Raw genomic sequence first — 26,872 nt, forward strand, 5'->3', positions numbered from 1 at the left:
TAGTAAGTACTTGGTGGCCGATCACTGGAACTTCCGTCGAAACTTCTCACGCGTTGAAAATAGGAAATTGAGTTTAGCACCGTGCTGCTACTGTACAGTCGGGAATGGCGCTTACTGCTGCAGAGGTTATGATGTTTTATCAATCTTCTCACATTATTCCAAGAAGAGACGCGTGCACACGTTGGTGGGTCTGGTTCGAACCCTCCGCCGACACCGCTATAACTCTCTCCTCCATAGATCAGGAAGAGATATAAGTATACCGCGTCCGACACCATCTGCATAATAGTTTGTGGGTTTAGGAAACCCTGATGGCTTCAAGCTTCGTTCTCTTCTGCCTTCTATGATCTATCACATGACTAGCACCACTACTCCACAAGGACTATGTGTAAGCACGACCTTCGATGATATCACTGAATTTGACAGATACGGTGGCACGAAGGTCATGGGGCGCGCGCAATATGGTCATGCGGGATGCAAGAAAGTTTGTAGCTATGCAACACATCAGTGTGGGGCAATCAACGTAATGTGTAACCCACGTATTCTTCATAATGATGCAGCACCTCTCGAAGCTGCTTGCGCGATATTTCTGCTGTGTAGAGGATCTCGTCGTCCGTTCGCTTACCGTCAAAGTACTGGTTAATTCTGATAAGGTGTCAAAGGAATGTTAGAGAACTGGTAAATCGTAAACTGACAGTGCAAATCGTCGTGCAATATATTCATCCTTTCCCTCCGACATGGCTGCTAACCACTTGCGCTCCAACGGGCTCGCTGTTCCAGGATCGCTAATCATCGAAGGCTCAAGGGTGTCCTCAGACGATCCCCAACCAATATTCTCCTCTCCTGAATCTTCGTCAGATATTTCCTCGAAGACGTCTTCAGGATCCTCAAGCAGGATCGACCCTGATGCATCGCTTGGCTTGCTCTGCCCCGAATCCATAGACCGTCTCGAGTATCGCCTAGTAGCCTTGGGCGAAAGTGACAACCAAGGCATGCTTCCTCGTGGATGCTCGTGTGCATCACCCGCGCCATGGTCGCCCCTGCGGCTGCTTCTCCGGCGCTCGCTGAGATGGTTACTAGCCCGTTGCTCCAACTTCCGTTCGTGCGCTTGTCGGACGCTAACTTTGAGCTCAGCAGTCGTCACCACGCGCACGTGCAGATGCAGTGTGATAAGGAGGTCGCGTTTCAACATCCAAAGCACGACTTCGTGATATAGAGATATGAGATCCTTGGACTGCACGACCGTTGCAAAAAAGTGGTTATCTGCTTGCTTGGAGTTGGAGTTGGAGATCGTAGCCATGAGCGTAGGGAGTGGTGGAATGGATGGCTGTGGGAAATCACGTTTGAATTCAGTAGCAAGGACGGAAAGCCTGCAATTCAATCGATCAACTACAGGACAGAGGAGTGTGCGGTAATAAATACTAACGGTTTGTCAAGCTTAGGAGCAAGCGAAAAGATGGTCTTCAATCCATTGTGGACTGTGTCAACAATCTTGGCTCGTCGATGATGGACCAGCCAACGGACAGTGGGGTATATCTGGGAATGTAGGTCCCAGTCAAGCAAACTTGCCATGTCTGCAAGTCTGAAAATACTGTCATCTTGAGCCGCCATGACACAAAAATAGACCCACGATAATGTGACAGAAACGGTTTCAAGAAACTTGATCAGGCCCTCCGCCAAGCTTCTCTCGTCGGCGTGCACGTGTGACCCTCTCAAGTTCACGTACGGATCCAGTTCCTGGTCAGTATCAAGAAGCAGTAAGCTCTTCCAAGGCACAAGGGCTGGCAGACGCCATCCAAAGCCGAGCTCGCGGCCCCACAGCTGAGAATCGGTTTGATTCTCAAGACGACCTATGAATTCAGGTTCAAATTCCTCTTCGCTGTGCAGTAAGTGATCCAGATAAGGCGGGAGCTGCAGTTCAAGGGGGAGATCGTTGAGAGTGATATGGGCCATGTTAGATGACTTGATAGCGTCATAGAGAATTTTCATTGCAGTCGCAATGGATGACACTCGTTGTGCGTGCGATGCAAAGTCAGAGAAACGCTCTCCTAGATATGCACGTCAGCGATATGTGTTCCGCAATGTGCCCGCAACTAACCTTTTACCATATACTCGGTTTCAAGCGAACCAATGGCATCGCACTCCATTTCTACAAAGTTCGACAGGACTTGTTCTTGAAAGAGCACAGCAGTGACTGTGAACGCAATTTGCTCGTAGATCGTGTCGAAATACCTCGCAATATTGCCCGAGGCTGATGATGACGGGTCTGGTAGGTCGAGCACAAGCACAATATGAAACATGTGCAACCAGGAGCTTTTGGCCGTCGTGGTAGAGCGTATATCTCCACCCAGAGAGACTTCAAAGCTATCTTTTTCTGGTAAACTGGATTCCCGATGTCGAGACCCCCGACCTCGTGACCCAGGTTTGTATCTCTCTGGCTTGAAGCGCCACATGCCATCGGGTTCCGCGAAGACAGGGTGCCCAATGAAGACGAGATTATCAATGACAAGCCCAAACTTCTGGTGGCACAGATGTCTCTGAGGACATAGCATTCCAGCCAGGAATTGGGCAGTGTAGTTGAACAAATATTGGTATTCGTTCGCGACGGGGTCGAATTCTCTTCGCTCTTCGTTGCAAGGAGAGTCGCGGCCTGATGCCGGGAGAGTGGAACGCGAGAAAGACATGGATCTGTCGCGACTCTCAGTGGGTCTCCTCCAAGTGTAGTCATCTATTTCATCTACGGTACCCTGCATGTGAGTTTCGGGCAAGCCATTTGGATTATCTGAGTAATGTGCTGCACGCCAAGGGTTATCTAACTCGAGAGCATCAAGAGGTGGACGCGGACGGGAGAGTCTGGGTCTACTAGTACTCTCCACAGACGGTGGCCACCGATAGACAACGTTTGGCCCCTTGGCTGACGAGGTCACGAGCAAAATTGCCAGGAGCGTTTCAGCCATGCGACCAAAGATTATGAGGTGCTATAAAAGCAGCTAAGCTGACTGTAAGGATCTCATTTGCAGCCACTACGTAGCCTTACCTTAAGATAAGAGCGGAGGGTATTTACAAGTTCCGGCCCGATATTTCCTTTTCAGGTTAAGTCCAAAATTTATAATCGATAAGTACTGCCCACCTCTCCACTAGAGTCACCGGCATCCAGCTCAGCAAGTACTGTGATCTCATATCTTGCCCTTTCGCTTCTTGTCCTCGCTATCCATATCTAGCGATAGAGACAGAACCACTGCAGAAAGCAGCTTTCAGTCATGCCGAAGGTATGTCCATCACCATCCTCCTGCAATCACCCGAGCTGATCATCTCCCTCAGAATAAAGGAAAGGTCACATCCTCTCCTGAGTAATTATAGAGCAAGCCCAGTGCTAAACAGCGTATTTTGTTATCCAGGGTGGAAAGAATCGCAGACGTGGAAAGAACGAGAATGACGACGACAAGCGTGAATTAGTCTTCCGTGAAGATGGGCAAGAATACGCACAAGTAACGAAGATGCTTGGTAATGGTCGTCTCGAGGCAATGTGCTTCGATGGCGAGAAGAGGCTAGCCCACATTCGTGGCAAGATGCGAAAGAAGGTCAGTAAATGTGCTGTATATCTAAGCGCTCGTCTGAGGTCGCCGTTCTAGGTGTGGATCAATCAGGGAGACATTGTGCTCCTTTCTCTGCGGGACTTCCAGGATGACAAGGCAGATGTCATTGTTAAGTATACGGCTGATGAGGCGAGAAACCGTTCGTACCATTCTTTTCATCGGATGTATACGAAAATTCATACAATGTCCCATAGTCAAGGCCTACGGCGAGCTGCCAGAGAATGCAAAAATCAACGAGACAGACACCTTCCCCGAGGAAGATGGCGAGTGTACTTTCGAGTTCGGCGACGAGGGGGAGGTCGATATCGACGACATTTAATCCCGTCCTTGTATCAACCCTGTATCCTTGTAAGTGCAAGCCTATTATGTACCGGCTGACGGTGGTGCTGACTTGGCTGTATCTTTAGTATATTCTGTATCGGCCATTTCAACACATCTTATACATTGTACTCCTGCGGGCACCAGTCATGAATTCATTAGATGTGATTTTAGCAGTGTACTGGCAGTGTGTATCAATGGATGTAGTCATTTAGTTCAATCGCATGACTTGTATTGATTCTCCTGACTGTATCCCTATTATTTGATGTGCCTTCAACATAAATGTGGGTCTATGTAGCGTGAAGTTTGAACGCAGGTGATGAGACTACATGGCGAATCATATACCGATTTCCCAAGTCACCGCATCATTAGTAGAGTCTGCAAATCGGGCACACATCCTTTTTCTTTCATAAAATATTCCGCGATATCTCGCGCATCGAGTTTCACCGCAGCCTTGAGCATTTCAGGTGTTACTTGGGCGCGATCTTCCAATTTTCGCCTCTTCCCCTTCTGTTTCTGTCCCCCTGAACCAGATTTCCCATCCACTCTTTCCACAAGCAGTCGCACAAGCGAGAGATCCTTGCGGTGAATGGCAACAAGGATTGGCATGCTGTTTTTGCAGCGAGGGGAGGCGCCATGATCAAGGAGGAAGCGAACTAGAGGCACAAAGCCCACTTGGACAGCTTTCGTGAGAGCATAGCCCTCGTGTGAGTTGACGTCTGGGGGATGGATTTTTGGACAAGTGAATAAATAATATAGGAAGGGGAGCGGATGGTCTTGATCTGTCCACAAAGGCGGTTTTGCCCGTGACTTTGGGGTGAGCGAGCGAAAGAGGCGTCTTGGAAGCTCTGGAGCCCAGCTCAAAGATATAATATCGCTTGATATTCGAAATAACGCTTCTAAGGTGTCCACTGTGCAAATTGGGTACCGCAATAGTTTCGAAGGAATCATATCATCCCTGATGCGTGCGGCTTCTAGAGCCGCGACAAGATATTGTGCACGATAGGAGGATGGAGATGCGCTGAAGATTTCGTAAAGTGTCTTGCACGCCAGAGGGAGAGAGGGAGACACGGAGAACAGTTGTATCTCGTACAGGAGCTGTTGGATAAATTTTAAATATTGATTAGTATCGGTGAAAACTGAAATAAAATAAAATACGAACCTCAACAGGAAGAGCCACAAATTGAGGAGACATCCCTTGTCATCGTCGGGATGCCAGGTGAGGAATAGCGGCTACTGTATAACTTTGTACCTGACGAAGCATAAATTGTCTTTCCTATTTTGGTCCGAAACAGCATCTTGACTCGAATTGATATTTGAAGCCCAAAAAGTTAAGCAGGACTGATCATTGATCATCTTACAACAATTCTACGACTTCTCGCGCACCGTCGCCCCCTTCAGGCGCTGTATTGTATCTTTATATTCGCGAGGAAAGTCGTACAACATGGCGAACACCATAGAGTTGGCCCAGGTGTGTTCTTGATTATTCAGTCTCTACAGCATACCCCAACTAACAGGACGGATGTACAACAGACAGGGCAAACGAGATCAGCTGATAGAACTGGAGAAGAAATACCAAAAGAAATGGCAGGAAGAATGTCTGTTCGAAGTTAATGCTCCATCACCCGACGAGCTGAAGGGCTTGTCACCTGCCGAAGTGCAGGAGAAATACCCCAAGTGGTTTGGCAACTTCCCTTACCCGTACATGAACGGCTCTTTGCATCTGGGTCACGCGTTTACCATCTCCAAAATCGAATTTGCTGCCGGATACCAGAGACTGTTGGGAAAGCGTGTCTTGTTTCCTCATGGTTTGCATGCAACGGGCATGCCGATCAAGGCGAGTAATCCTAACCATCTAAGCATTTTTGATCTGATTGTTTTGTGTAAAGGCGGCTGCTGACAAAATTATCCGCGAGATGGAGATGTTCGGCCAAGATTTCGAACAATTTGATGAAGAGGCGCAAGAGGACAAACTTACAAAAGCGGCACCAAACGGCCCAGCCGCACCTACAGCGGCAGTCGGAAAAGCAACCAAGGGCAAAATCGCCGCCAAATCCACGGGATTGACATACCAGTTCCAGATTATGTTGTCAATCGGCGTCCCTCGCACAGAAGTCAAGAAGTTCGCCGATCCCCATCACTGGCTGGAACATTTTCCTCCGATATGCATGGTGTGCAGACTAATCGTCAATTTACTTGCTATGTTTCTCATTTGTATACTACAGGAAGATAACAACGCAATGGGAAATCGTATCGATTGGAGACGTTCATTTGTGACAACCGACCTGAACCCTTACTATGATTCATTCGTTCGATGGCAAATGAACAAGTTGCATGCACTGGGAAAAGTGAAGTTCGGCGAGCGATACACCATCTACAGCCCAAAAGATGGACAACCTTGTATGGACCATGATCGGTCCGATGGTGAAGGTGTCAATCCCCAAGAGTACACTGGCGTCAAGATGGAGGTTGTGGAATGGAGTCCAGCTGCGAAGGCGATCGAAGGTCAAGTCGGTGGGCGGAAAGTATTTTTGGTGGCTGCTACGTTGCGTCCCGAGACCATGTTAGTTTTTTTATCTTCATCTTCACATAATGTCTTAGTACATCCTCAGGTATGGCCAAACCAATTGCTTCGTTGGGACCTCCATAAAATATGGTGTCTTTGCGATCAACGACACAGAAGCATTTGTGTGCACACATCGTGCAGCACGTAATATGGCTTTCCAAGGTCTGTCGCCTGAGCGCGGTCAGACTCAACAATTACTGGAGATAGATGGAGCGGCCATCATCGGCACAAAGATCAAAGCACCGTTCGGACTGGTTTCCGAGGTGTACGTGTTGCCCATGGACAATGTTTTGGCCACGAAGGTCAGTCTTCGTACCTTCGCAGTAGATCTTTTTGACATTATCTTAGGGTACCGGTATCGTCACATCTGTGCCCTCAGACTCCCCAGATGACTTTGCGACCGTCAGCGATCTGCGCAAGAAGCCCGAGTTTTACAAGATTGATCGCAATTGGGTATCTATTGATCCAATCCCCGTGTTGACGACTCCGACCTATGGCGAGCTGACTGCGCCCCGCTTGGTCGAGAAGCTGAAGATCCAGTCACAGAAAGATGTCAAGCAGCTGGCAGAGGCGAAGGAGATCGCGTACAAGGAGGGTTTCTATAGTGGAACCATGTTGGTGGGCGAGTTCAAGGGTCTGTCTGTTCAAGAGGCGAAGCCCAAAGTTCGCGCAAGCATGATCGAACAGGGATTGGCTTTCGCATATGCCGAGCCAGAGAACTTGGTCATCTCGCGCAGCGCGGATGAGTGCGTCGTTGCTCTGATGGACCAGTGGTATATGGACTACGGAGAACCTGAGTGGAGAGCACAAGCTGAGAGGCTCGTAGTTCTGTGTTATCCCTTTTCTTTTGCTTACCCAGTTTAATTTCAGGTTGCTGGCAAAGATGGAGACCTGGACGGTCGAGACTAGGAACTTGTTCGAAGCCACCTTGGCCTGGCTGAACAAGTGGGCGTGTGCTCGGACATACGGTCTGGGGTCCAAGTTGCCTTGGGATCCCCAATTTATGGTTGAAAGTTTGAGCGACTCCACTATCTACATGGCATACTACACTGTCGCACATTTGTTGCATGGTAGGTGTCACAATCGATCTTTATCATCTCACTGACCACATTCACTTAGGCGGCGACATCTTCGGTCGGACACCTGGCCCTCTGGGCATCACCGTTGAGCAGATGACGGACGAGGCCTGGGAACATATTTTTTGCAACGGACCATGGCCAAATCCTGAGCCATTCCCGAAGGAGAAAGCCGACGCACTGAAGCACGAATTCAACTACTTCTACCCCTTCGATATGCGTTCCTCGGGCAAAGATTTGGTCCAGAATAATCTGACGTTCTTGCTGTATAACCACGCTGCAATCTTCCCTGAAGACAAGTGGCCCCAGGGCATCCGCACGAACGGGCATTTGATGTTGAATGGCAAGAAGATGTCGAAGAGCACGGGCAACTCGCTGACACTGAGGGAGGGCGTGCGGAAGTTCGGCGCTGATGCGATGCGTTTGTCGTTGGCGGATGCTGGAGATGGTGTGGAAGATGCCAATTTTGACGAGAAAACTGCCAACGCAAATATCCTGCGCTTGCATACGTTGATGACCTGGTGTGAGGTATGCATGTTTCGCTCTCTACCAGACGACGTACTAAGGACGCCATTAGGAAATGTTCAAGGATGAGTCCAACCTGCGTACTGGTCCTAAGAACTCCTACCACGACCGCGTGTTCGAGGAGGAGATCGTCGACCTGATAAACGTCACAAAAAGGCATTATGACGCGTGAGTTCCGCTCGACCATAGCTTGCTCTCCATCTATCTCAATTGTCTGCATCAGAACCGCTTTCAAGGATGCTCTGAAATTTGGCTTCTACGAGTTGCAGAGTGCCCGAGACTGGTACCGAGAAGTGACCGCCGACATCGGGATGCATGCAGATTTGGTCAAATACTGGATCCGTGTTGCTACCCTGATGATCACACCTTTCGCTCCTCACTTTGCCGAGCATGTCTGGACGGAGCTGTTGAAGGAGCCCCGTTCAGTGCAGCTGGCATCGTGGCCAGACCCAGGGCGCACCGCGGACAGGGCGATTATCGAGACAGGCATGTACATGCGTGGAACGCTGAAGACGATCCGTGATGCGGAGATTGCATTGTTGAAGAGGATGCAGAAGGGCAAGAAAGGCAAGGGTGGGGAGGATGCGCTGTTTGACCCCAAGAAACCCAAGGCCGTCCGTATTTATGTGGCGACCAAGTTCCCCGAGTGGAAGGACACGTGCGTGCAGGCTGTCAAAGACTCGTACTCGAGACCGGACGATAAGGTAAATGACGCGAAAGTGCGCGAGATCCTGACGGAGAAATCGTTGATCAAGGATAAGCGTGCCATGCCGTTCATCCAGGATTTCAAGGTAAGGCTAATGTTGCCGCTGCTGTCTTTACTGGTTTATCTCATCCTGAAATTCAGAAACGAATGTCCGAAATCGGTGTCAATGCTGCATTCCGGAGAACCTTGTTATTCTCCGAGTCTGATATTTTGAGGGAGTTGATGCCGTATCTGAAGAAGTCTTTAAGCTTAGAAGATGTGGAAGTCTTTTCTGTTGAGGAGGCGTTGCAAAGAGAGGGTCCTGGTTTCACGCGCACTATCATAGAGTCCTCCGAACCTGAAAGCCCCGCCTTCGAGTACCGCAACGTATAGAGGTCGTTCTTACAATACCATCATCGCATATTCATCACGGATCTAACAACATAATCAACGAAATTTACAGATGTTGTATCTGCCCCCATCGAGACTCATCATCTTACAACCGGCAAACAAGTCCCGTTGCAGGGGGCAGGGATAGGTCAACACTGCATCTTCCCAACATCTGTCAGTGTGACAAGAGGACCACCGAGAAACTATTTTCATTAGGTGCTGAGAACAAAGTGTCGGGAGTACAAGAAATAAAGCGCAGAAATTATTCATCTACAGAACCTTTCGCACCCGACAGAGGATTAGCGCCCTCTGGAACATCTTCTGCGGCGCCCTCTGGAACACCTTCTGGTCCAAGGGGGAAATAATATGGGATGAGTTTCCTGAAAGAATCCTCATGATGAAGACCCATGCCGAGACATTATCGCCACGTACTCGTATATCTTCTGATCGCCATCCCTGCCAGTAAAAATAACAAATACTACATGGTCCAACTGAAATATTTGTAGTTATGGTCATTCCAGAATCAGTAAAGGAGCTCGATCACCTCGGTATTGCCATCCAAGAAAACGCGTGTTTCCTTGAGCGCGATGTGAGTCGCTTCTTCGATGGGGTAACCATAGATGCCAGTTGAAATCAGGGGAAAGGCCTGCGCGTCAATCAGAATGATTTGATGACCTTGGTTGCCATAATAAATTATGGATGGCTCACGATACTCTTGCAGTTGTTGTCTACAGCTAACTGAAGACTGATTCTATAGCAAGATGCGAGCTGACTAGCCAATGTCTGCTCATCTGAAGAAGCGCTCCATCTTGGTCCTACAGCATGGATAACATGTTTCCTGATGCACAGATTATTGGAATGAGGATGCGCAACGAGGGCTAAAAGGTGCACTCACGAAGGGAGCTGAAAGCCTGGGGTTATTTTAGCATCGCCAGTTGGACAAGGGCGTCGCCCAGGATACAATTCTCTGCCTAAATGAATTGGACAAGGTGAGAGTTTTGCTGGCGCTGTTAGGGGGAGCAAATCGTACACGCATTGGCGAGTGCCGGTCCAGCAGCCATATGGATTGCCCCATCCACTAACCTGTATGAGTTTCAAATTACAGACACACTTGGGAGTTCGACAGACCTCCTCCGCCACCTATGGTTTGTTTACACATATCAGGACTCAGCGCTCAGCAAATGACCCGTAGAATATGGGCCACGACTCACCCTGTAATGTCGAATTCGCAGCGTTGACGATCGCGTCCACCTCGACTTGAGTAATGTCACCTTGACTTGTGCAAGAATTAGAAGAGAGGGCTTCATAAGTGCACTGTAACTACTGGCTAACTAGAGATGTACACGACTCAGAAGCGATTGTTTGGGTGGATAGATAGCCTTGTCGACGTCCTGGATTGCAGCATTCGCGAATAGTTGGCCCACAGTATGAATATTTTGCAACTGAATTCGATTGGGCATTTGGTTTAGAGTATAGATCTGAGTGGTTGTGGGGTAAGCGATCATGCAAAACAATATTTGTCACTAATTAGTATCATAGACTGCTTTTGGAACGCGACTGTACAATGTTGTCCAAGCATTTTCAGTCACTGCGGCCTTGTTTATCAGGTCGCAGCACTCGGTCCCTCCTCGTGCGTTCTAACGCAGCAAAAACACTCGACAGGCGTCGTTATGTTACGTCGGGAGCCCGGGATAGGGCCACCGTCGGGGTATGTCTGACTACCTACCCGCATTTCTTCATATTCTTATGTCTAGTCTTAGGTATTTACGCCGAAAGCTGCAGCGCTATTCGTTGCAACCGGCGTTGGTCTATTCTACTACTTTCGCTACGAGAAGCAAAAGCTTCTCGAACAACGTCGTACGTCCTCCGCATTCCACCTTAACGCGTTCACCGAAAAAATGTCTATATAGAAAAGGAACTTGAATCCCGAAGCGTCGGACGAGCTCACGTCGGCGGTCCGTTCACACTAACGACTCACGAGAACACGCCCTTCTCTGATAAAGACCTCCTTGGTCGATGGAATTTCGTCTACTTCGGGTTCACCAACTGTCCCGACATATGTCCTGCCGAACTCGACAAGATCGGCGCAGTCTTGACGCCTCTAGGTACGTGTTCATGCGTCACTCTAACCGGTTCATGCATTCACCGTTATCAAACACAGAGAAGGACTACGGGGCAATTTTCCAGCCCGTGTTCATCTCTGTCGACCCTGCACGCGACTCGGTTGCTCAAATGAAGACGTATCTTGCTGATTTTCACCCTCGTATCATCGGTCTCACGGGCGACTACGCAACCGTGAAATCGACATGCAAAGCTTACCGTGTCTACTTCTCGACCCCGCCTGACGCAGATCCCAAGGGTGACTACCTCGTCGACCATTCAATATACGTGTACCTCATGGATCCGAACGGGCAGTTTGTAGAGGCGTTTGGGCAGAGTAGTACGTCAGACGAAGTCGTCGAGCGGGTCAAGAAGGAGATCTTGGAGTATGAAAAGGAGACGGGGAGGATAGTGTAGAAGGCTCGAGGACTCCAGCAGACATAGCATTTGAATTCAGGCATATCACACCACTCTCTAAGTCTAATACCTCGAAAGCGGTTGATAGGACATGTCCCTAAGAAAGCTAAATGATAGCCTCGGCGGCCTCAGCAACCTCATCTGCCTGCTGCTGCTTCAGTTTTGACATCTTTTTCATTCTGCGCATCATGCTATAGGAAAAAAATGGGTATTAGATGGTTAGACACGTGGTTGGAACACATACTCGTCATATTGGCACCTGGTGAGTGTGCATCGGTCAGACACAGAAAGAGCGCAATTAGAGAATGACCCACTTTTCGTACCCGTGACGCTCGTTCTCGCAAGTCCAAGGTAGATAATAGTTGTCTCTCCGGCAGGTATTCAAAGGTATCAAGAGTCTGAAGGATCACACACAAAATGTCGTGGGTCAGACGCTTTTGATAGGAAGAGTAGAACGAGACGTACGCTGAACACTGGTCTCTCCAAGCGAGAGGCACCTTCGCGGCCTTGAGCTCCTCCTGGGATGCAGTGAGTGAGGATGGCATGGAAGATTTATATACGACGTCGAGAGCTCGAGGAAACGAAACGAACTCGGAATGAAGTCAAAGTGGCTGTGCTGATTGCGCTAAGCATACACTTAGCGCCAACATCAAACTAACAGCTGTTTGAGAAAACATAGTGTATAAATGAAAACTACAAGTGGAAATATGTAGGCGTAGTACTACTGCTCTTTCTCCTCCTGCTTCATACTCATTTGGATTGCCCGAGCAATTGCCTCTTCTTCGTCTTCGTCTTCACCCATTTCTATGTCATTGCGTTCGGACATGGCAAGACCTTGAGCGAGTATGACGGCCTCGTCATCCTTGTCAACCGCTGGTTCCAGCTGCGGCTCGACAGTCGCTTGACGTGTCTGCTCTTCCGCGGCTTGCCGAGCTTGTTCTTCTTCCATGGACATACGAAGAGCCTAAGTAGTAGTAGTATCAATAAACCGCATATTCAAAGCAGACTGAGAAACACACCATTGCAAGCTCCGGGTCCAAACTCGGATCAACGCCGAATTCAAAGTTGGCACCACCAGAACCCGATGCACCACCAACGTCTCCCATCGCCTCTGGTGGTACCCCCCGGTCTTCCGACAGAATCGGAGAAGAAATTATCATGTCGGACAGTAGATGTGAGCCAGGCGGTACAGATACCAAATGTCTAAATATCATGCGCGTCAATATACGGACACTTTTCGATGCAGTGACACACTCACGAGTTATCACTGCTTGTTGTATTGTCTACGAAAACTTTGAGAACATTAGTATCCTCCTCAACACCGTCGCCGAACGCAACGAAGTCGACAGCAACGTTGTTCTTCTTCAGCCTCTTTGCGAGTTTCACCATTTCCCGCTCGTCCGCACCCTGACCTTCTAACGGAGATCCAACAAAGACTATTATCCTCTGACGTAGATTTTTGTTCTCTCGATGTTTGAGGGCAAGCTGAGCGATATTAATGGCGGTAGGGATGTCGATTGACCCCCCGATTTTCGATGATGTAACATGCAAGGCCTTGATGATCTGTCCGATGTCCTTGGAATGCGTTACAAGAACTTCGGCCCTGCATGAAATATTAGTACAACCACAGTTTGGGTAAGTTACTGACTCGAACCCTTTGTTAGCCATGGTCATAACGCCGACGGTGTTCTCTGGATTTGAGTCAATCTTGGTCTGGAAGATGGTCTTGACAGCGTCGGACTGAGCTTCGAAGCGGGACGGGATATAGTCTCCATTGCGCATGTATTCCGAGTTGTCGATGATGATCATAGTAGCCTCGAGCGGCATCTTGGATACTGGTAGTGGAACGTGAAGTCGCGACGAGCAGTTGATGAGCAGTGACGCGTTCTTACTAGAAGCCTCATTCGTAACCCTAACCCTATTAACCATCATGCATAATGAATGCAGACACACTGGAACAGACTAGAGCACTGGTAGCAATGATATACTACATGAATGATCACAATGAGAATAAGTGCGAATGTGCGTAAATTGGCTAATGCAAAGTCTCCAGGAAAAATAAATGACATGAATGCTTCGGTTAGAAAATACAACATTAAGTGCGCATTGGGCGTCTGGAAAGTCAAACACGAATTAGACGCAAGTCAAGCAGCGATGACAAGGACGGACCGTTGATATTAAGGTGATAAAAACAGCCATGTGCTAAAGAGGTATTGGCATATGTTGATGCCAAGTAATATCCAAAGCTGGAGAACCGGCTTGAGATCTCTCGCCCATTGTCGTGGTCGGAAGGAGAGTGTTTGATATCGATTGAACGACCGGAATTTGGTCTGAGTCCAAGCTCCGTACAACTGTAGTGATGGGCTCATTATGAGGATAATACGACCTGCGCTGGGTGGACATGAAGTCATAAACGGTGAACCTAGTGACGATAGCCAGTTAGAGATGTCATCGTAACCTGTATATTGAACCTACTGCTCTTCCAACTGCCTAAATTCCGGCTTCATTTTGGCTAAGTCCGGATTTGCCTTGCGTTTCGTGTGGGTCAGTGGCTTTTCAACCATTAGGAATTCGTCGAGTTCATGGGTTACATCGAAATTAGCTTTCTTCATCTGCAGGGGGGTAAATATGAGGTGGACTTATAAATTCACAGCAACACTTACGTCAGGAACAAAAGGAGGCTGAGCTTCTTTCGTTTTGATACTTTCCCAATCTACACCCAGCAGCCATGCATGGTTTTTGATGTCCTGGAAGCCTTGACCTTTTGGTCGACAACCTAGACGCTGACTGACATTACGTTCGAGTAACTGTGACGAGGTCAAAACACGGATGCTGAAGAGTATCGGCCTTACTGTTTGCACAAACTTCATGCAATTCGGGCTGCATTTCTTGTTGGCGTCATCGGGAAACCTCAGAGGATCCTTGATGATAGAGTTGGTCATCTTCTCAGATGTGCGTCCATCAAATGGACGTCGTCGGAACAATAACTCGTAGATTGTAATACCGAAACTCCACCAATCGACACACCATGTGTATCCTTTCCTTCCAACGACTTCGGGAGCCATGTAAGCCATACTCCCAGCGACACTAGTGTGTAACCGACGCTCCGAATAATGGATGGCGACATTGAAGTCAGTAATATGTGCGTGGCCCTGTGCATCGAGCACAATATTATCCGGTTTGAGGTCACTGAGGCTCCAGTTAATGACGAAGGTACCCTGCCTCAGAAAAACCTTACCGGTGTATGATGCGCTGTTTGTGCAAATAAACGAGAGCAGATGCCAGCTCTGCGGCCCAAAATCGGACCACATTCTCACTCAAACATCCTCTACTTTCCAAATGGACTGATCATAAAACACGATTTAGAAACACAAGAAACCAACAAGGTTGTGATTTACTCACATCGGAGGTCTCCACCCAGCATGAGGTCGAGCACGAAGAAACAGTTTTCATCATCCTGAAATGCGTATCGCAAGTTGACTATGAAAGGGTGGTCGATCTAAAAAGAAATCAGCATGAGAAATTGAACATGCAACTGCAATAAATAAAGCCACGACGCACCTCCTCCAGTAGTTTCCGTTCCTGTATGATGTTTGCCACAGCCTTCTGCTTGATACATCGCGCTTTATCAATGTATTTGAGTGCATAAAGCTTCTTGGAACGCTTATGTTCAACTACCCTGACCTAAACAGTCACTGGTTTATGAGTAGCCATACAAAGGGTGAAAGAAGGAAACAAAGATGGCCGACCTTGCCGAAAGCGCCTTTACCCACTGCTCTATGGAGGTCGAAATGAAAGAGATTAACTTCAGAATCAAAATCCACAGGTTCAGAAAAACAGCATCCCATGGCTCATCACAGGATAGCGTTGAAGGTTAACGAGCGGCAGAGGATTTTAGGGAACTTTATTGAAAGAAAAAAAAACAAAAGGATATTGCTCACTTGGAGACTTTGTATCTCGATAAGGAACCATTGGACTCTGGATAACTATTATTATAATATTTACGGCATAAATAATAACGACTCGTAATATTATTCTCCTGGACGTTTGTTCACGTACTTAATCCTCTGGGACCTGACGATTTGCTTGGTGTTCAAGCCACCTTCCGAGTTGATAACCCGCGTGAGCGATCAGGACGCTCGGGAGGAACTACTTTTTTTTTACCAACTAAGGAGCCTGCAATTTGATTGGCCGACATGGATGCAGAGGAGCAAATAGCTCAAGGGTTGCTGGCTCCTTCCCAGGACTTTTTGGCGTCTGTGAAAGTGTTCCCGCTTATTCCTTACTTGAAGAAAGATGTAATCGTGAGTCTATAACTCAAGCTCAAGCACGTGTTATGATTGACGCTTTGGTTGACATCAATGCATGCGCAGAACACTGTTGGTGAGAGAATTTCTTGTTATGCCTGCATTATTGATACACGTGGTTAACGAGCGTCTCAGATAGTCCGCTTAGCTGGGAGTGCGTTAATGTTGCTATATTTTACGGTAGCTCAGTCTGAGTTATTCATGGCAGGCAACTCACGGCCTCGGACATCAATTTCGCCATAGTGCGCCCCTTGGTCCTGAAGTATGCGAGGCTCAGGAACATGGCTATAGTGTACGCGTGCATGGTTACTCGCTCATACTTTTTAGCGCAGTCAGGCTCAGACTTGGCTCACTCCGGGGTGATGTTTTCGCGCGCCACCCTGTGTGAGATCATGGCATTGAAGCTTCTGAGCCACTTTGCGTCGAGCAAGATTCAGTTGGTAGTTGTTTTGACGACACTCTGGTGTCCATTAACAGGGGCACCAGACGATGTGATCGAGGAGGTAAAAGACGCTATCGGTGGGGAAGACGAGTATGTCAATGACCCTCAGTGCGCCATTGAGGTCAGTTCCAGTTATATATATATTCATTCAATAACCTTCGATAAGATGGCAATCGCCACGAAGGCAAAGATCTTCCTGGCTTCCCCGCTTGTTCAGAGCGTTGTGAATGATATGTACAATGGGCGCATCGTGGTTTCCATCGCTGGCAACAGATCGATGGTGGCAGATAATTACAAGCAAAAGGCGGTCATGTTGTACGACCCACGTACGGCGCCCGTACTTGATCATTACAGGTCCACCAGACACTTGTGCTTTCTACCTCGAGCTCACACTCTATCGTCAGATTGAGAGTTCCACGATATTCTGCAATCTTGCACTTCGTCAACATTGCTGTTCTTCTGATGATTTTCCTTGCATGTTTATGGAGTACGTTTCCCAGCTTAGCTGTGGGTCAATATAGCCAATCATTTTTTTCAGCGCAGGATGTCTCCCATGTGACCCTGTGGGAGTCTGTATTCTTGGGTTTTGCAGTTTCCTTTACACTACAAGAATACACGGCTTCTAAGGAGTACGGGTGGACTAGTCAGTACACGTTCAACTGTCACATTTGAATTTCTGACGTACCTGTGCAGTTTACATTGCCAACGTAAGCTCATCTTTGAGTTCACTCCCTGGCTGAAGCCGCTGTTTTAGATATGGAACGTTTTTGACACATCGTTTGTCATAATCTTTCTTGGCTATCTGCTTTTGCGAATGAAGGGGCTATGGGACGGTGACGGTTAGTTGCATCGCTCCAGTATGGTGCATGGGACTCTCAAGTGAAAATTGCTATTAGCAAAGGTGTCTCAGCTCGCTTTTGACCTGCTGGCTTGTGGCTGTTGCGTTCTTGTCCCTCGGTATGACTGGAGCGCTTATACATTATGGCCTCTCTGAATTTCTTTCACAGGCTAGCTTTCTATGCAATATCCAACAACGTTGTTGTTTTGTGAATCGTGACTTTCTTCGTGTCGTAATTCATGCTAACATTTCTACTAAAAGGGCATTGCGCGCAATGATAGCTGAATTTATTTTCTTCATCGCCATAGCGGCGGTTTGTTTCTCCGGTATTCTGCTGACCCTGTATACCTTGGGTAAATTACTTGCATCACAAAATTGAAACTACTGACCGTTCTCTCATAGCTTCGGGTAAATGGACGATCCGCCGTATTGCTTGGTTGATGGTTCAGATCTGGTTCGGCAACACATACCTCAGTTTTGGTCAAGCAACCAGCTTCCACCCGGTATTCGGTCCCATTTTAATGACATGCTTCGCGGCGCTGTCAGGCACCCTTCTCTTGACTAGTGCGTGCTCACTATTAATCATGACAGGGTCGTTGTTGAGTTGACATGCTAGTTCTCATCTGTATTTTGTCAAATACCGCTGCTCGAATTGATGCGGTAAGTGAGTCGCCAAGTCGCTGATCCTGCACTCCAATAACATTACATTCTCAGAATGCTACCCAAGAGGTAAGGGGACCACTGAATGTCGGTCAGTAGATCAGTTGTCTAATCCGGTGTGAAGTTTCTTTTCCAATGCTCTATATCGACCATCCAGGGGTAAGTCGCCTGCAATGATGCTTGAAAGCGTGATGCACTAGCTAAATTTTTCGCCAGCGTAAAATCAGATGCTCTATTCAGCTACCAGCCTCCTTTCAATGTTCTCGCCTTCATCATACTCAAACCTGCAAGTTACATCCTTTCGCCTCGCTCTTTGCACTCTGCGAACGTGTTCCTAATCAGACTTACAGTAAGCGTCATTGTATTTTCCTAAGCCAGAACTTATCTGGCCGCGTTTTTACCACAGTCATTCCCTGTTTTGATCGCTATCGCCATCTATGAACGTCACGTAGCTTCTGAACAGCGGCTGCGTGAGTCTGGCAAGGGTGCTGCCCACAGTCTGTATCACAGCATCCCAAGGCACATCAAGAATATGCCTTTTGTCGATTATTTTGTTGGCTCAAAATCAGCAGATCTGTACGAGGCGATTTTCGAGGTAGAGGATTCCAGGGATTTTGGTCTTTTTGATGACTCGGAGGAGGACGAGTCCAGTCTGCGGTCGCCACTTGCATATAGAAATGAAGACCGGGTCATCATCCGTATCTGCACTACGGCGTCGCAACAGTCTCATCTCACTTTCAAAGAAGTCACAATCACAACCTCCCAGGACTCGAAAGGTCAGCGCATTGCCCCCGTTATCAGAGCCATCAAGCACGGGAAAGATCCTGCACCTGAATACGTCCACTCAAATCACAAGGCTATACTCGCAACGTTTAAACCTCCCGTTATCTGCTCCACCGGCATCTGAGATCGCGGATGTGGATAGGTTGGACTCCTCCATCAAACGAATTGAAGTACTGTTAGAAGACTGTCGTGATTTACCGGTCCGGAAACTGAAGGACGAGATGAAAGAGCTCCAAGTGAGTGAACATAGCATCATGGTGGTTTGAGGTAATAAACCCTTGTGCAGGACCGTCAGGCTCGTATCGAGAATATCCTGTTGGCATTGACGCGCGGAATGCGACATGAGACGGAAGTTTTACGACAAAACACTACATAATCAATCTGAACACAAGGAGCGTTACTACTCTGCCTAACATCCTATATGTTCGATATTAATAACTGTCTGCAATCATTCCATACAACGCGTGATAGCATTGGAAACTCAAATGGCTAGAAGAGTGAGAAGCAGGGTAGTAGATGTTTGGTTGCAGAACATGAGTTGCGCATTCATGCATTTACAAGACGGTCACACGGAAGGTAGAAGCAGGACCATATTGATGGTTATTTCGAAGGGGATCGCAATAGATCGCAATCGCGAAGATTCATTGAATCTGATCAAGGGGCTGACTTCAAACTTAGCACATGTTTCTTACGTAAGCACACCTTGCCCTTCGTTGTGGCCTTGTGGTTAACTTAGACCAGTCACTGAGTCAGTGATTGATATTGACTGTAGCATGACCTCAACTCCCCCGCCTGTTGGCGCTTTTGTTGTCCCGCCAATACCTCATCTGCCATCGACAGCAAGTTCTCGTAATCGGATGTCAATAGGATCATCCTTTTCGTTTGGCCCGCAACCGATGATTTCTTCGTTCCCTGCAGCGGATATGAGTGGCTCCACGCATTCTCGACCCATTGCACTTGATCCGAATCGTTCTATGCTTCCAAGCTCTCCAAGGTCCTCGCTTCGGAGATACCGGCGAGCGAAGGAGAGCATGGGCCGCCATCCCCTTGCAAATGACTCTATGGATGTTTTTCAGGATACTGAGATGGAATCTGACAACGGGGATGGCGAGTGGGGGATGATTGACCGGATGAGGCTGTGGCGGCACGATGCATTGATGCAGCATCTCTATGAAACTGCTGCCTTTTGGGGAGACAAGATACTGTCATGGACCAGTAAGTCGCGCTGCTTCGATGATTGCCATCACTCTCATTATTCTCTCTCATTCATCCACCCCCCGTGACGCGCAGATGACCCAAATGACGCGTTTTGGCTTGCTCAGACTTACTTTATGACTCATCAGTACGCGCGTGCTGAGAGACTGTTGACTAGGCCCTTTCCTGCTATGACACCAAAAGTGCAAAACGTGACCTTGAATGGCCTTGAACGCGGGGTAGCGGACGACACTACAATGGGTAGTCTAACTGCAGACACAAAAGGAAAAGGGAAGGAGGAACACCCTCACACAAGGCTAATGCCTCAACTTCCTATGGGTGACGCTGGCCTGATGCAAGTTCCTGAAGAGTTACAGGATTCGGTATCAAGGCTTGTGGACATGAGCGTAGCGTGCAGATATCTTGCTGCGCAGTGTCAGGTGCGGCAAGGGAATTGGACAGATGCGACAGAGATGCTCGGCGAAGCGAATCCATTCCGTCATTCAGGTTGATATCAATCGTACGCGGCTTTTGCCATCCACTAATAGATCATTCAGCAAGGAGTGGACCCGCCGTGCCGAATGTTGATGGTGGTATCAAGGTGAGCGGATGTGTATTTTTCACCACAGAGTTTGACCCTTGCTTGCTTATGTAGGTCGAAGCTTCCATGTGCCATTTGCGTGGCATACTTATGCTCAAGCTGAATCGTGGGGACCAAGCAAAGCTTTGCTTCATGGAGGCATTAACTTTGGATGTCAAATGTTACGATGCATTCGACCAACTAGTCAGTGGCGAAATGATGACTCTGGACGAAGGTTAGACCCCCAAGTATCATCGCTTATTACCTGGTATTTGACTACTGTAGAATGGGAGTTCGTTCAAGGTCTCGCTTACAGGGAGCAAACGCAAGAAGACGCCGATTTTGTGCAGCTCATATACACCTCTCAATTGCGAAAGTACAAACACGCAGAAGAGCATGCCCTGACCCGGAGACGTCTAGTCGAGGAATTTGGACTGTCTGATAATCCCGATGTGCTATTCAGTTTCGCGGATGCACTCTATGCTCAATTCCGCTGGGCAGACTGTTATGCCATCACGACAAGGTCAGGATGCCTGTCGCCACGAGCTTGAATCCATCTCAAATGTCTCAAATGGCTTTGCAGAATATTGGGGCTGGTTTCTATTCACGATTCTACCATGCCACTGCACATTGCTTGCATGTACCATCTTAACCATCTTCACTCAAAACTCTTTATCTTGGCGCATGAACTTGTGGAACGGGAGCCTGAGAATCCCATTAGCTGGTATGCAGTTGGAGTTTGGTATCTTGCGTCTGGGAAATGGCCGCAAGCCCGACAGTATTTCAGGTGAGTCCATCAGGTCTTCTTTCCTCGGACGCCTGTCAAATATCCACAGTAAAACATCATTGATGGATCCACGGTTTGGACCTGCATGGATCGCATTTGCCCATACATTCGCAATGGAAGGCGAACATGATCATGCTGTCACCGCATATTCAACCTGTGCTCGCATGTTTACAGGGTGAGGTTGCTTTCGATCAGCTGAGTCATGATAGCGTGCTGAAGAACTTCAGTTCCCATTTACCTTTGCTATTTGTAGGCATGGAGCAAATTATGCTATCCAATCATTTGCTAGCCGATGAAGCATTGAACGCTGCTTACGCCGCATGTGATGGAGACCCTCTTCTTATCAATGAATTGGGAGTTATGGCGTTCACGCACGGAGAGTGAGCCCAGTGCCAGGCGAATCTTCTGAGGCTCGTGCTGATGGAATCAGCAGCTACCAACGAGCAGCGGATCTTTTCCAACGTTCGCTCGAACTTGCTCAAGTGACTCAAAGCTCCCAGATATCATGGACGACAACATACCTCAATCTCGGAACTTGCTATAGAAAGCTGAAGTGAGTCTAGGGTGCTCGGGAGCGTGCAAACTGACGCACTTGTTGCAGGAATTATGAGATGGCCAAGACCAACTATCAACGTGTGTTGGAAATTGAACCCCAGCATCCTCAGGGTCTTGGTTATCTGGGCATGGTATATCATCACCTTGGAGAGATTGACAAGGCAATTATCAAATATCACGAGGTACGCTGCTGTCTCTGGTGTGGTTTATTCCTAACCGTCGCTGCAAAGGCACTGAGCATTGATCCCATAAACGGACACTTAATTGAACTGCTGAACCTCGCCTTGGAGTCGGACCTTTGTTGCGGATCGTTGGAAAAGGTTTACCCCGGTGGCGAGGAAGCTTTCCGGGCTATGATGGTCTCTCTGAAGACCAAAGTCCTAGAAACCTCCAAAAAGCCCAAAGTGGGTAAACCAGGTGCAGATGTGGCGATGAGCGTAGGTTGATGAGCGTAGACGAGATGTCGTTGTAGGTCTTCAGTTTCTACTCCCACGTTGTCTTCGGCATACACGGTATATGCGCAGCCCCAAATCGCGATTCCTCTTAATTCCAATGGTGCCGATCTCCTGCCCAAGAAAGTAACGCTTCCAGGCTCGCGGTGCCTGTTTCTTCCATCATTCGTCTGAATATACAGATGCGTTTCAGATGCCGAAATGCCGAGGCTTCGTTCTCCACAGTCTCCCACAGCGGACAATACGTCGAACCATAAGAAAACATCTGGGTGGAAGCCTTACGCAAGACGCGCGGTTGTGTCATGACCCTCTTTTTGATTGGGCGAAATGTCCCAATGAGCTCTGCACCACAAGCGTCTTTCAACGTTTGAAACGCAACTTGACTACCTTCCTTGACGATGAGGTCTACAACCTATAACGCCAATAGTAATACCCTCCTTGCATGCCTGCAGAATGATCCCCCGGACTGGGATTTCTTGGTATGTTGCTAATATAGTTCTTGGTTCTCTAATTACGTGGGCAAGCAGGATGCACTTTTGTCAGAACTCATGATATTACCGACATTGTCAGAGCAAGCGTTACTGTTTTGCCGTGATTTATGTGCCCATTTGAAAGCGGCAAACGACAGACTGCTTGCGTCAGTAACCCCTCAGCATGCCCATCGCTTGCTGAATGTCTTCACATCCGTCGCAAACATCCAACAAAAAGTAGATGGTAACACATCGTCCACTCTACGCCATTACGTTAATGCGATTGAAGCGGGTATCCGTCTTTCACCACCGCTGTCCTCGGGAAATAGGTTGACATTCCGAGACATCATTCTTGCCAGCTGGTTTGCATCATTTGCATTTTCCACACTACCGCCATCGCCAGAACCGAATAATATTCTGGACGCAATCCAAGATCATGCTAGCACCAACCATCTTCCACGTTTCGAAGCCACCAGCTTGGCGCTGGTGCACGCAGTCCATGATGCCAGTGACGATTTCATTAATGCTATGCTGGATCCCACTACCGGAACATTGCCGAATGTGGTGCTATTCCCAGACCAGGCGCAGATGTTGTCGGCCGTCGTTTTCGCTTCCCCGCGTATCACTTCTGATATGTGGGCTGTGCTTCACTCCAGTCAATCAACATACCAAGTGAAGACTGCAACCTCATCAGCGTTACTCACCCTTGCACGGCGCATCCAGGAGGGCGCATCGATCGCTGACCTCGGGCTTGATATTCCGCACTGTTCCAAGAATGGGCTGATTCTCCTGCTTCACTATCTTGCGCTATCATTGTTTCCAAGTGCCTCTGCATTCAATGATACTGGTGTCGTCCTGTGCAGCCTGAGCAGCAGTGCAGCCACCAATACTCCACAAGTCGCATCTGGAAGGGATGTTGCCCGCCTTTACTACGAGAAAGGATTGCAAATCGATTCCACGCATCCTCATCTACTTTCAAATTTCGGCTCGTTGCTGAAAGACGCCGGCCATCCTACCTACTGCAATTGGGTGAGTCGTACCGCCATCAGTTGAGACTTATATACACATAGAAAATGACAGAGTTTTCAACTACGCTCTGCAACTACACCCTGAATTAGACATTGCTCTTGTCAACATGGCAAATACCCTAAAGGATATGGTAGGCATTTCTCCTTCCCATGCTAGCTAGCTGTATCAAAATGTCTTTGGTGTCGTAGAATCGTTCTGCAGATGCAGTTCCTTATTACATCAAGGCTGTAACTATCAATCCGAGCCTGGTAGACGCCTACTGTGGATTGAGCATGTCGATGAATGCTATCTGCAATTGGACCGGCCGAGGTAATTTTTGACCTTCTAGCGCTAATTACCACCTCAACGCTCTGTAGACCGTTGGTTGACGAGCGTAATAACGATATGTGAAGAGCACCTTTCGGAACTTCATCGCCAGAACATTGGCGTCCTCGCCGAGAAGAGTGTTGATGCCTGGCTTCTTATCGTGGCGTTGGCTACAGCGAGACCACAATGTGACCACAACTTAAGAAAATGGGTTCACCGGTTTTGCCTTTTTGCAAATGTTTCTGATGGGCGACAACCTCTCCTTAACGAAGGAAGTTTCCTTGTGCGCCTTATCGACTGGTACCGGACTAGGATGCAACACCGACGTTACCTTGAAACCTACGGAGAAACACTCTACTGCGAAGAGGTGTCGGCTTCTGCACCGGATGCAGCTCCTGCTGCGAGGCCGTTCGGCCTTGTCCTTTCCTCAGTGTCCTTACAGAGGGTTCCGACCTTACTCCCTTTTCATACAGTATGTTAGGTTCACATCAATATGTCTTTTTGGGCTCACGTATTCTCATCAAGTTCACGCTTCCATTGCCCAGTCGTACCATTCGACGCATTGCACACCGAAATGCCCTTCGTGCGTCACATACTATAATGACACAGATATCGCCAGACAAAGTGCCACTGCCGCCGCCGCCTCCGTTAAACCGGTGCATTAATGTCGGTTATGTGTCCAGCGACTTTAGGTACATCTAGCCGATACTTTGTTTCTCATGGTGATACTGACCTAGCGCAGTGACCATCCCTTAAGCCATCTGATGAAATCGGTTTTTCAGCTGCACAACCGGAACCGGTTCTGCATTTTCCTCTATGCGACGAGCCCGTCAGATGGGTCGGTCTTCCGAATGTACTTTGAGCAGGGCGACTTCAACTTTCTCGATGTCTCTTCTTGGTCAAATGTAGACATCGTCAATAGAATCGAGGAGGATCACATACATATCCGTATGTCATCATACCTCCCTAAGCACGTTTTGCTGATAAACGGCATAGTTGTTGACCTGGGTGGGTATACCAAGGGAGCGAGGAACGAAATCTTCGCTGCAAGACCAAGTCCCATTCAGGTCTCGTTAATGGGTTATGCTGGAACCCTAGCAGCCAGTGAGTTTTTGCCACATACAATCCTGATCTTTGCTACCCTGGCTTGCTATTTTGTTCAGGCTGGTGCGACTATCTCGTGTGCGATAGCATCACATGTCCTGTCGACCTATTTGCACGGGTTCAATCATATCGGAAGCGAAGCCAGAATCAATGCTGCCAGAACAGTGATTTCGGTGTTGCAGTAGGAGAGGAGGGTGATCCAGAATCACCCTCTCCTGATTGGATCTAGTACGTCCTTTCAAACACCCAGATCAGATCGAGGCTAACGTGTGTTCAGCACGGAGTGTCCAATATATATGCCAGTCAGTTGTTTTACTGTTGCCTAGGCATCTTTAACTATCTTTCGTTAGCACACATATTTTGTCACCGACCACAAACAGTCTTATCGACACGAAGGTCTTTCGGTCGAGGAGCGTACTCGGACGCCAGCGAAAACACTCTGGAACGATGAAATCAAACGTAGGACGGACCTGAGACGAGCCTTGTTTCCTGATTTACCCTTGTAGGTGGTGCTACCACTTCTTACGGCCCCTCATAGTCATCCTTATTCCAGAGATGTCATCATTTTCGCCAATTTCAATCAAGTACGTGCCCTGTTTATGGTCCTTCACTGCCGTAGTTGACTTATGCTTTGGCTATAAAGCTGTACAAGGTTTGAACTGCATTTTTATGATACACGAACCACTGACAGACCGCGACTCGACAGATCGATCCTGTGAGTCTCTAGTAGTATTTGATCTCGTAAACTGGTCGCTGACTTCGTATCAGGACATATTTGCAACATGGCTTCGCATTTTAGCCCGTGTTCCACATAGCATTCTTTGGTTACTGCGATTTCCTTCTGCTGGGGAAGCCCACCTAATTCAAACTGCCAAGGCGTGGGCAAGCGACGAGATAGCGTCACGCATCAGATTCACGGATGTGACTGCGAAAGACCATCACATCTACCGATGCCGAGTTCCGGATCTTTTTCTTGACACGTCCGAAGTGAGTCTTTGGTGATCAATGCTCGTTGTACGAAGCTGACTTGTCCATGTAGTGTAGCGCGCATACTGTAGCAGCCGAGTGAGTTGTTGCACACGCCGCAAGGTTGAAATTAACTGTCGGTCATCCAGCGTGCTCTGGTCGAGCACGCCATTGATCGCTTGCGCCTGGCCGAGTCATCGGCATAAGATGTCTTCTAGGGTAGCTGCGAGCTTGGCCAGTGCTACGGGGTTTGGCGAGTACATGGTGGTGTCCAGTAGGGAAGAATACGAAGAACGCGCGGTGGCCCTAGGGAACAGCATGCATTACACAGTGCAACCTAATGGCGATGTGGAAGCAAGTGGAGACCTGCTTGACTTGCGACGGTGTCTTTTCCTCAACAGAGATACCATGCCCTTGTTTGATACGGAGCGATGGACGAGGAACTTGGAGAAGGCGTATCGGATAGCTTGGAGGCGGTGGGTGGATGGCTCCATGTTTAGGATGCGTGACGATGGTTGTATCTGGGTCAAGGACGATGTCGATGTTCCTATCCGCTTGGACTGATATCCCTCTGTTGCCTGTCAATAAATATTAGTACTCACGTATTCTATGTTTGACGAACATGATGCGTTGTTGGACGTATTTGATATGGGATGAGTATTGCCCCGAAAAAATCTACCCACCCGAGCAGCTGGAGTAGTGTAGGTCAACAGAAATTGTTTACCTCCT

At 48.3% G+C, this 26,872-nt stretch overlaps 12 protein-coding genes across 12 annotated transcripts; 6 read left to right on the top strand and 6 right to left on the bottom strand.

Moving 5' to 3' along the window:
• Positions 1–22: 22 nt before the first annotated feature.
• EDB91DRAFT_65470 (nitrogen permease regulator of amino acid transport activity 3-domain-containing protein) lies at positions 23–3,035 on the bottom strand. The gene is made up of 5 exons (XM_041328004.1): positions 2,096–3,035; positions 1,628–2,045; positions 1,424–1,579; positions 693–1,367; positions 23–642 (listed from the first exon to the last, which is right to left on the bottom strand). Exons 1-5 carry the CDS (start codon positions 2,952–2,954, stop codon positions 516–518), a joined length of 2,235 nt encoding a protein of 744 aa, XP_041180057.1. The 5' UTR covers positions 2,955–3,035; the 3' UTR covers positions 23–515.
• Positions 3,029–4,177, top strand: EDB91DRAFT_1115991 (eukaryotic translation initiation factor 1A). Its single transcript, XM_041317955.1, has 6 exons — positions 3,029–3,266; positions 3,319–3,330; positions 3,396–3,578; positions 3,630–3,732; positions 3,788–3,941; positions 4,001–4,177. Exons 1-5 carry the CDS (start codon positions 3,258–3,260, stop codon positions 3,910–3,912), a joined length of 432 nt encoding a protein of 143 aa, XP_041180058.1. The 5' UTR covers positions 3,029–3,257; the 3' UTR covers positions 3,913–3,941; positions 4,001–4,177.
• On the bottom strand, positions 4,178–5,128 carry EDB91DRAFT_1115992 (uncharacterized protein). The gene is made up of 2 exons (XM_041317956.1): positions 5,074–5,128; positions 4,178–5,009 (listed from the first exon to the last, which is right to left on the bottom strand). The coding sequence occupies exons 1-2, from the start codon at positions 5,104–5,106 to the stop codon at positions 4,269–4,271; spliced, it is 774 nt and encodes a 257-aa protein (XP_041180059.1). The 5' UTR covers positions 5,107–5,128; the 3' UTR covers positions 4,178–4,268.
• Positions 5,129–5,195: 67 nt separating this feature from the next.
• On the top strand, positions 5,196–9,156 carry EDB91DRAFT_1115993 (uncharacterized protein; the record flags this gene model as incomplete). Its single annotated transcript, XM_041317957.1, has 11 exons — positions 5,196–5,382; positions 5,449–5,748; positions 5,801–6,082; positions 6,137–6,474; positions 6,524–6,779; positions 6,826–7,307; positions 7,348–7,547; positions 7,597–8,081; positions 8,131–8,246; positions 8,302–8,869; positions 8,926–9,156. Exons 1-11 carry the CDS (start codon positions 5,356–5,358, stop codon positions 9,154–9,156), a joined length of 3,285 nt encoding a protein of 1,094 aa, XP_041180060.1. The 5' UTR covers positions 5,196–5,355.
• A 178-nt stretch (positions 9,157–9,334) lies between these two features.
• EDB91DRAFT_1345149 (A1pp-domain-containing protein) lies at positions 9,335–10,660 on the bottom strand (the record flags this gene model as incomplete). Its single annotated transcript, XM_041325836.1, has 9 exons — positions 9,335–9,533; positions 9,586–9,644; positions 9,698–9,799; positions 9,862–9,991; positions 10,049–10,124; positions 10,184–10,231; positions 10,282–10,293; positions 10,365–10,429; positions 10,486–10,660. Coding segments are annotated over 9 exons (785 nt in total), but the record flags the coding sequence as incomplete, so codon positions are not given.
• A 14-nt stretch (positions 10,661–10,674) lies between these two features.
• Positions 10,675–11,729, top strand: EDB91DRAFT_1198543 (SCO1/SenC-domain-containing protein). The gene is made up of 4 exons (XM_041320624.1): positions 10,675–10,861; positions 10,914–11,010; positions 11,064–11,258; positions 11,315–11,729. The coding sequence occupies exons 1-4, from the start codon at positions 10,718–10,720 to the stop codon at positions 11,668–11,670; spliced, it is 792 nt and encodes a 263-aa protein (XP_041180062.1). The 5' UTR covers positions 10,675–10,717; the 3' UTR covers positions 11,671–11,729.
• Position 11,730: 1 nt separating this feature from the next.
• Positions 11,731–12,272, bottom strand: EDB91DRAFT_1116010 (NADH-ubiquinone oxidoreductase B18 subunit-domain-containing protein). The gene is made up of 4 exons (XM_041317958.1): positions 12,136–12,272; positions 11,985–12,068; positions 11,915–11,929; positions 11,731–11,861 (listed from the first exon to the last, which is right to left on the bottom strand). Exons 1-4 carry the CDS (start codon positions 12,213–12,215, stop codon positions 11,777–11,779), a joined length of 264 nt encoding a protein of 87 aa, XP_041180063.1. The 5' UTR covers positions 12,216–12,272; the 3' UTR covers positions 11,731–11,776.
• A 65-nt stretch (positions 12,273–12,337) lies between these two features.
• On the bottom strand, positions 12,338–13,574 carry EDB91DRAFT_1345152 (uncharacterized protein). Its single transcript, XM_041325837.1, has 4 exons — positions 13,325–13,574; positions 12,929–13,273; positions 12,690–12,873; positions 12,338–12,634 (listed from the first exon to the last, which is right to left on the bottom strand). Exons 1-4 carry the CDS (start codon positions 13,495–13,497, stop codon positions 12,392–12,394), a joined length of 945 nt encoding a protein of 314 aa, XP_041180064.1. The 5' UTR covers positions 13,498–13,574; the 3' UTR covers positions 12,338–12,391.
• EDB91DRAFT_1116017 (kinase-like domain-containing protein) lies at positions 13,575–15,612 on the bottom strand. Its single transcript, XM_041317959.1, has 9 exons — positions 15,420–15,612; positions 15,232–15,354; positions 15,073–15,169; positions 14,909–15,014; positions 14,523–14,859; positions 14,334–14,477; positions 14,146–14,282; positions 13,840–14,092; positions 13,575–13,784 (listed from the first exon to the last, which is right to left on the bottom strand). Exons 1-8 carry the CDS (start codon positions 15,516–15,518, stop codon positions 13,873–13,875), a joined length of 1,263 nt encoding a protein of 420 aa, XP_041180065.1. The 5' UTR covers positions 15,519–15,612; the 3' UTR covers positions 13,575–13,784; positions 13,840–13,872.
• A 99-nt stretch (positions 15,613–15,711) lies between these two features.
• On the top strand, positions 15,712–19,363 carry EDB91DRAFT_1116028 (uncharacterized protein). The gene is made up of 16 exons (XM_041317960.1): positions 15,712–15,978; positions 16,113–16,131; positions 16,186–16,540; positions 16,586–16,773; positions 16,824–16,906; positions 16,958–17,062; positions 17,316–17,376; positions 17,427–17,465; positions 17,519–17,610; positions 17,660–17,849; positions 17,874–17,889; positions 18,042–18,076; positions 18,134–18,266; positions 18,324–18,567; positions 18,593–18,936; positions 18,987–19,363. The coding sequence occupies exons 1-16, from the start codon at positions 15,867–15,869 to the stop codon at positions 19,074–19,076; spliced, it is 2,106 nt and encodes a 701-aa protein (XP_041180066.1). The 5' UTR covers positions 15,712–15,866; the 3' UTR covers positions 19,077–19,363.
• Positions 19,364–19,417: 54 nt separating this feature from the next.
• On the top strand, positions 19,418–22,482 carry EDB91DRAFT_1116045 (uncharacterized protein). The gene is made up of 11 exons (XM_041317961.1): positions 19,418–19,915; positions 19,991–20,401; positions 20,452–20,495; positions 20,550–20,709; positions 20,760–20,997; positions 21,058–21,261; positions 21,311–21,436; positions 21,489–21,641; positions 21,695–21,814; positions 21,863–21,998; positions 22,047–22,482. The coding sequence occupies exons 1-11, from the start codon at positions 19,474–19,476 to the stop codon at positions 22,260–22,262; spliced, it is 2,250 nt and encodes a 749-aa protein (XP_041180067.1). The 5' UTR covers positions 19,418–19,473; the 3' UTR covers positions 22,263–22,482.
• A 334-nt stretch (positions 22,483–22,816) lies between these two features.
• Positions 22,817–26,707, top strand: EDB91DRAFT_1048788 (glycosyltransferase family 41 protein; the record flags this gene model as incomplete). The annotated part of the gene is made up of 14 exons (XM_041313429.1): positions 22,817–23,771; positions 23,821–23,897; positions 23,956–24,076; positions 24,124–24,545; positions 24,599–24,765; positions 24,816–25,021; positions 25,070–25,177; positions 25,237–25,405; positions 25,455–25,479; positions 25,528–25,679; positions 25,731–25,779; positions 25,946–26,164; positions 26,217–26,242; positions 26,293–26,707. The coding sequence occupies 14 exons, from the start codon at positions 22,817–22,819 to the stop codon at positions 26,705–26,707; spliced, it is 3,111 nt and encodes a 1,036-aa protein (XP_041180068.1).
• Between the last annotated feature and the right edge of the window lie 165 nt (positions 26,708–26,872).

Source organism: Suillus paluster, assembly GCF_016628075.1.
Source record: "Suillus paluster strain FC165 chromosome Unknown EDB91scaffold_11, whole genome shotgun sequence".
NCBI classification, from domain to species: domain Eukaryota; kingdom Fungi; phylum Basidiomycota; class Agaricomycetes; order Boletales; family Suillaceae; genus Suillus; species Suillus paluster.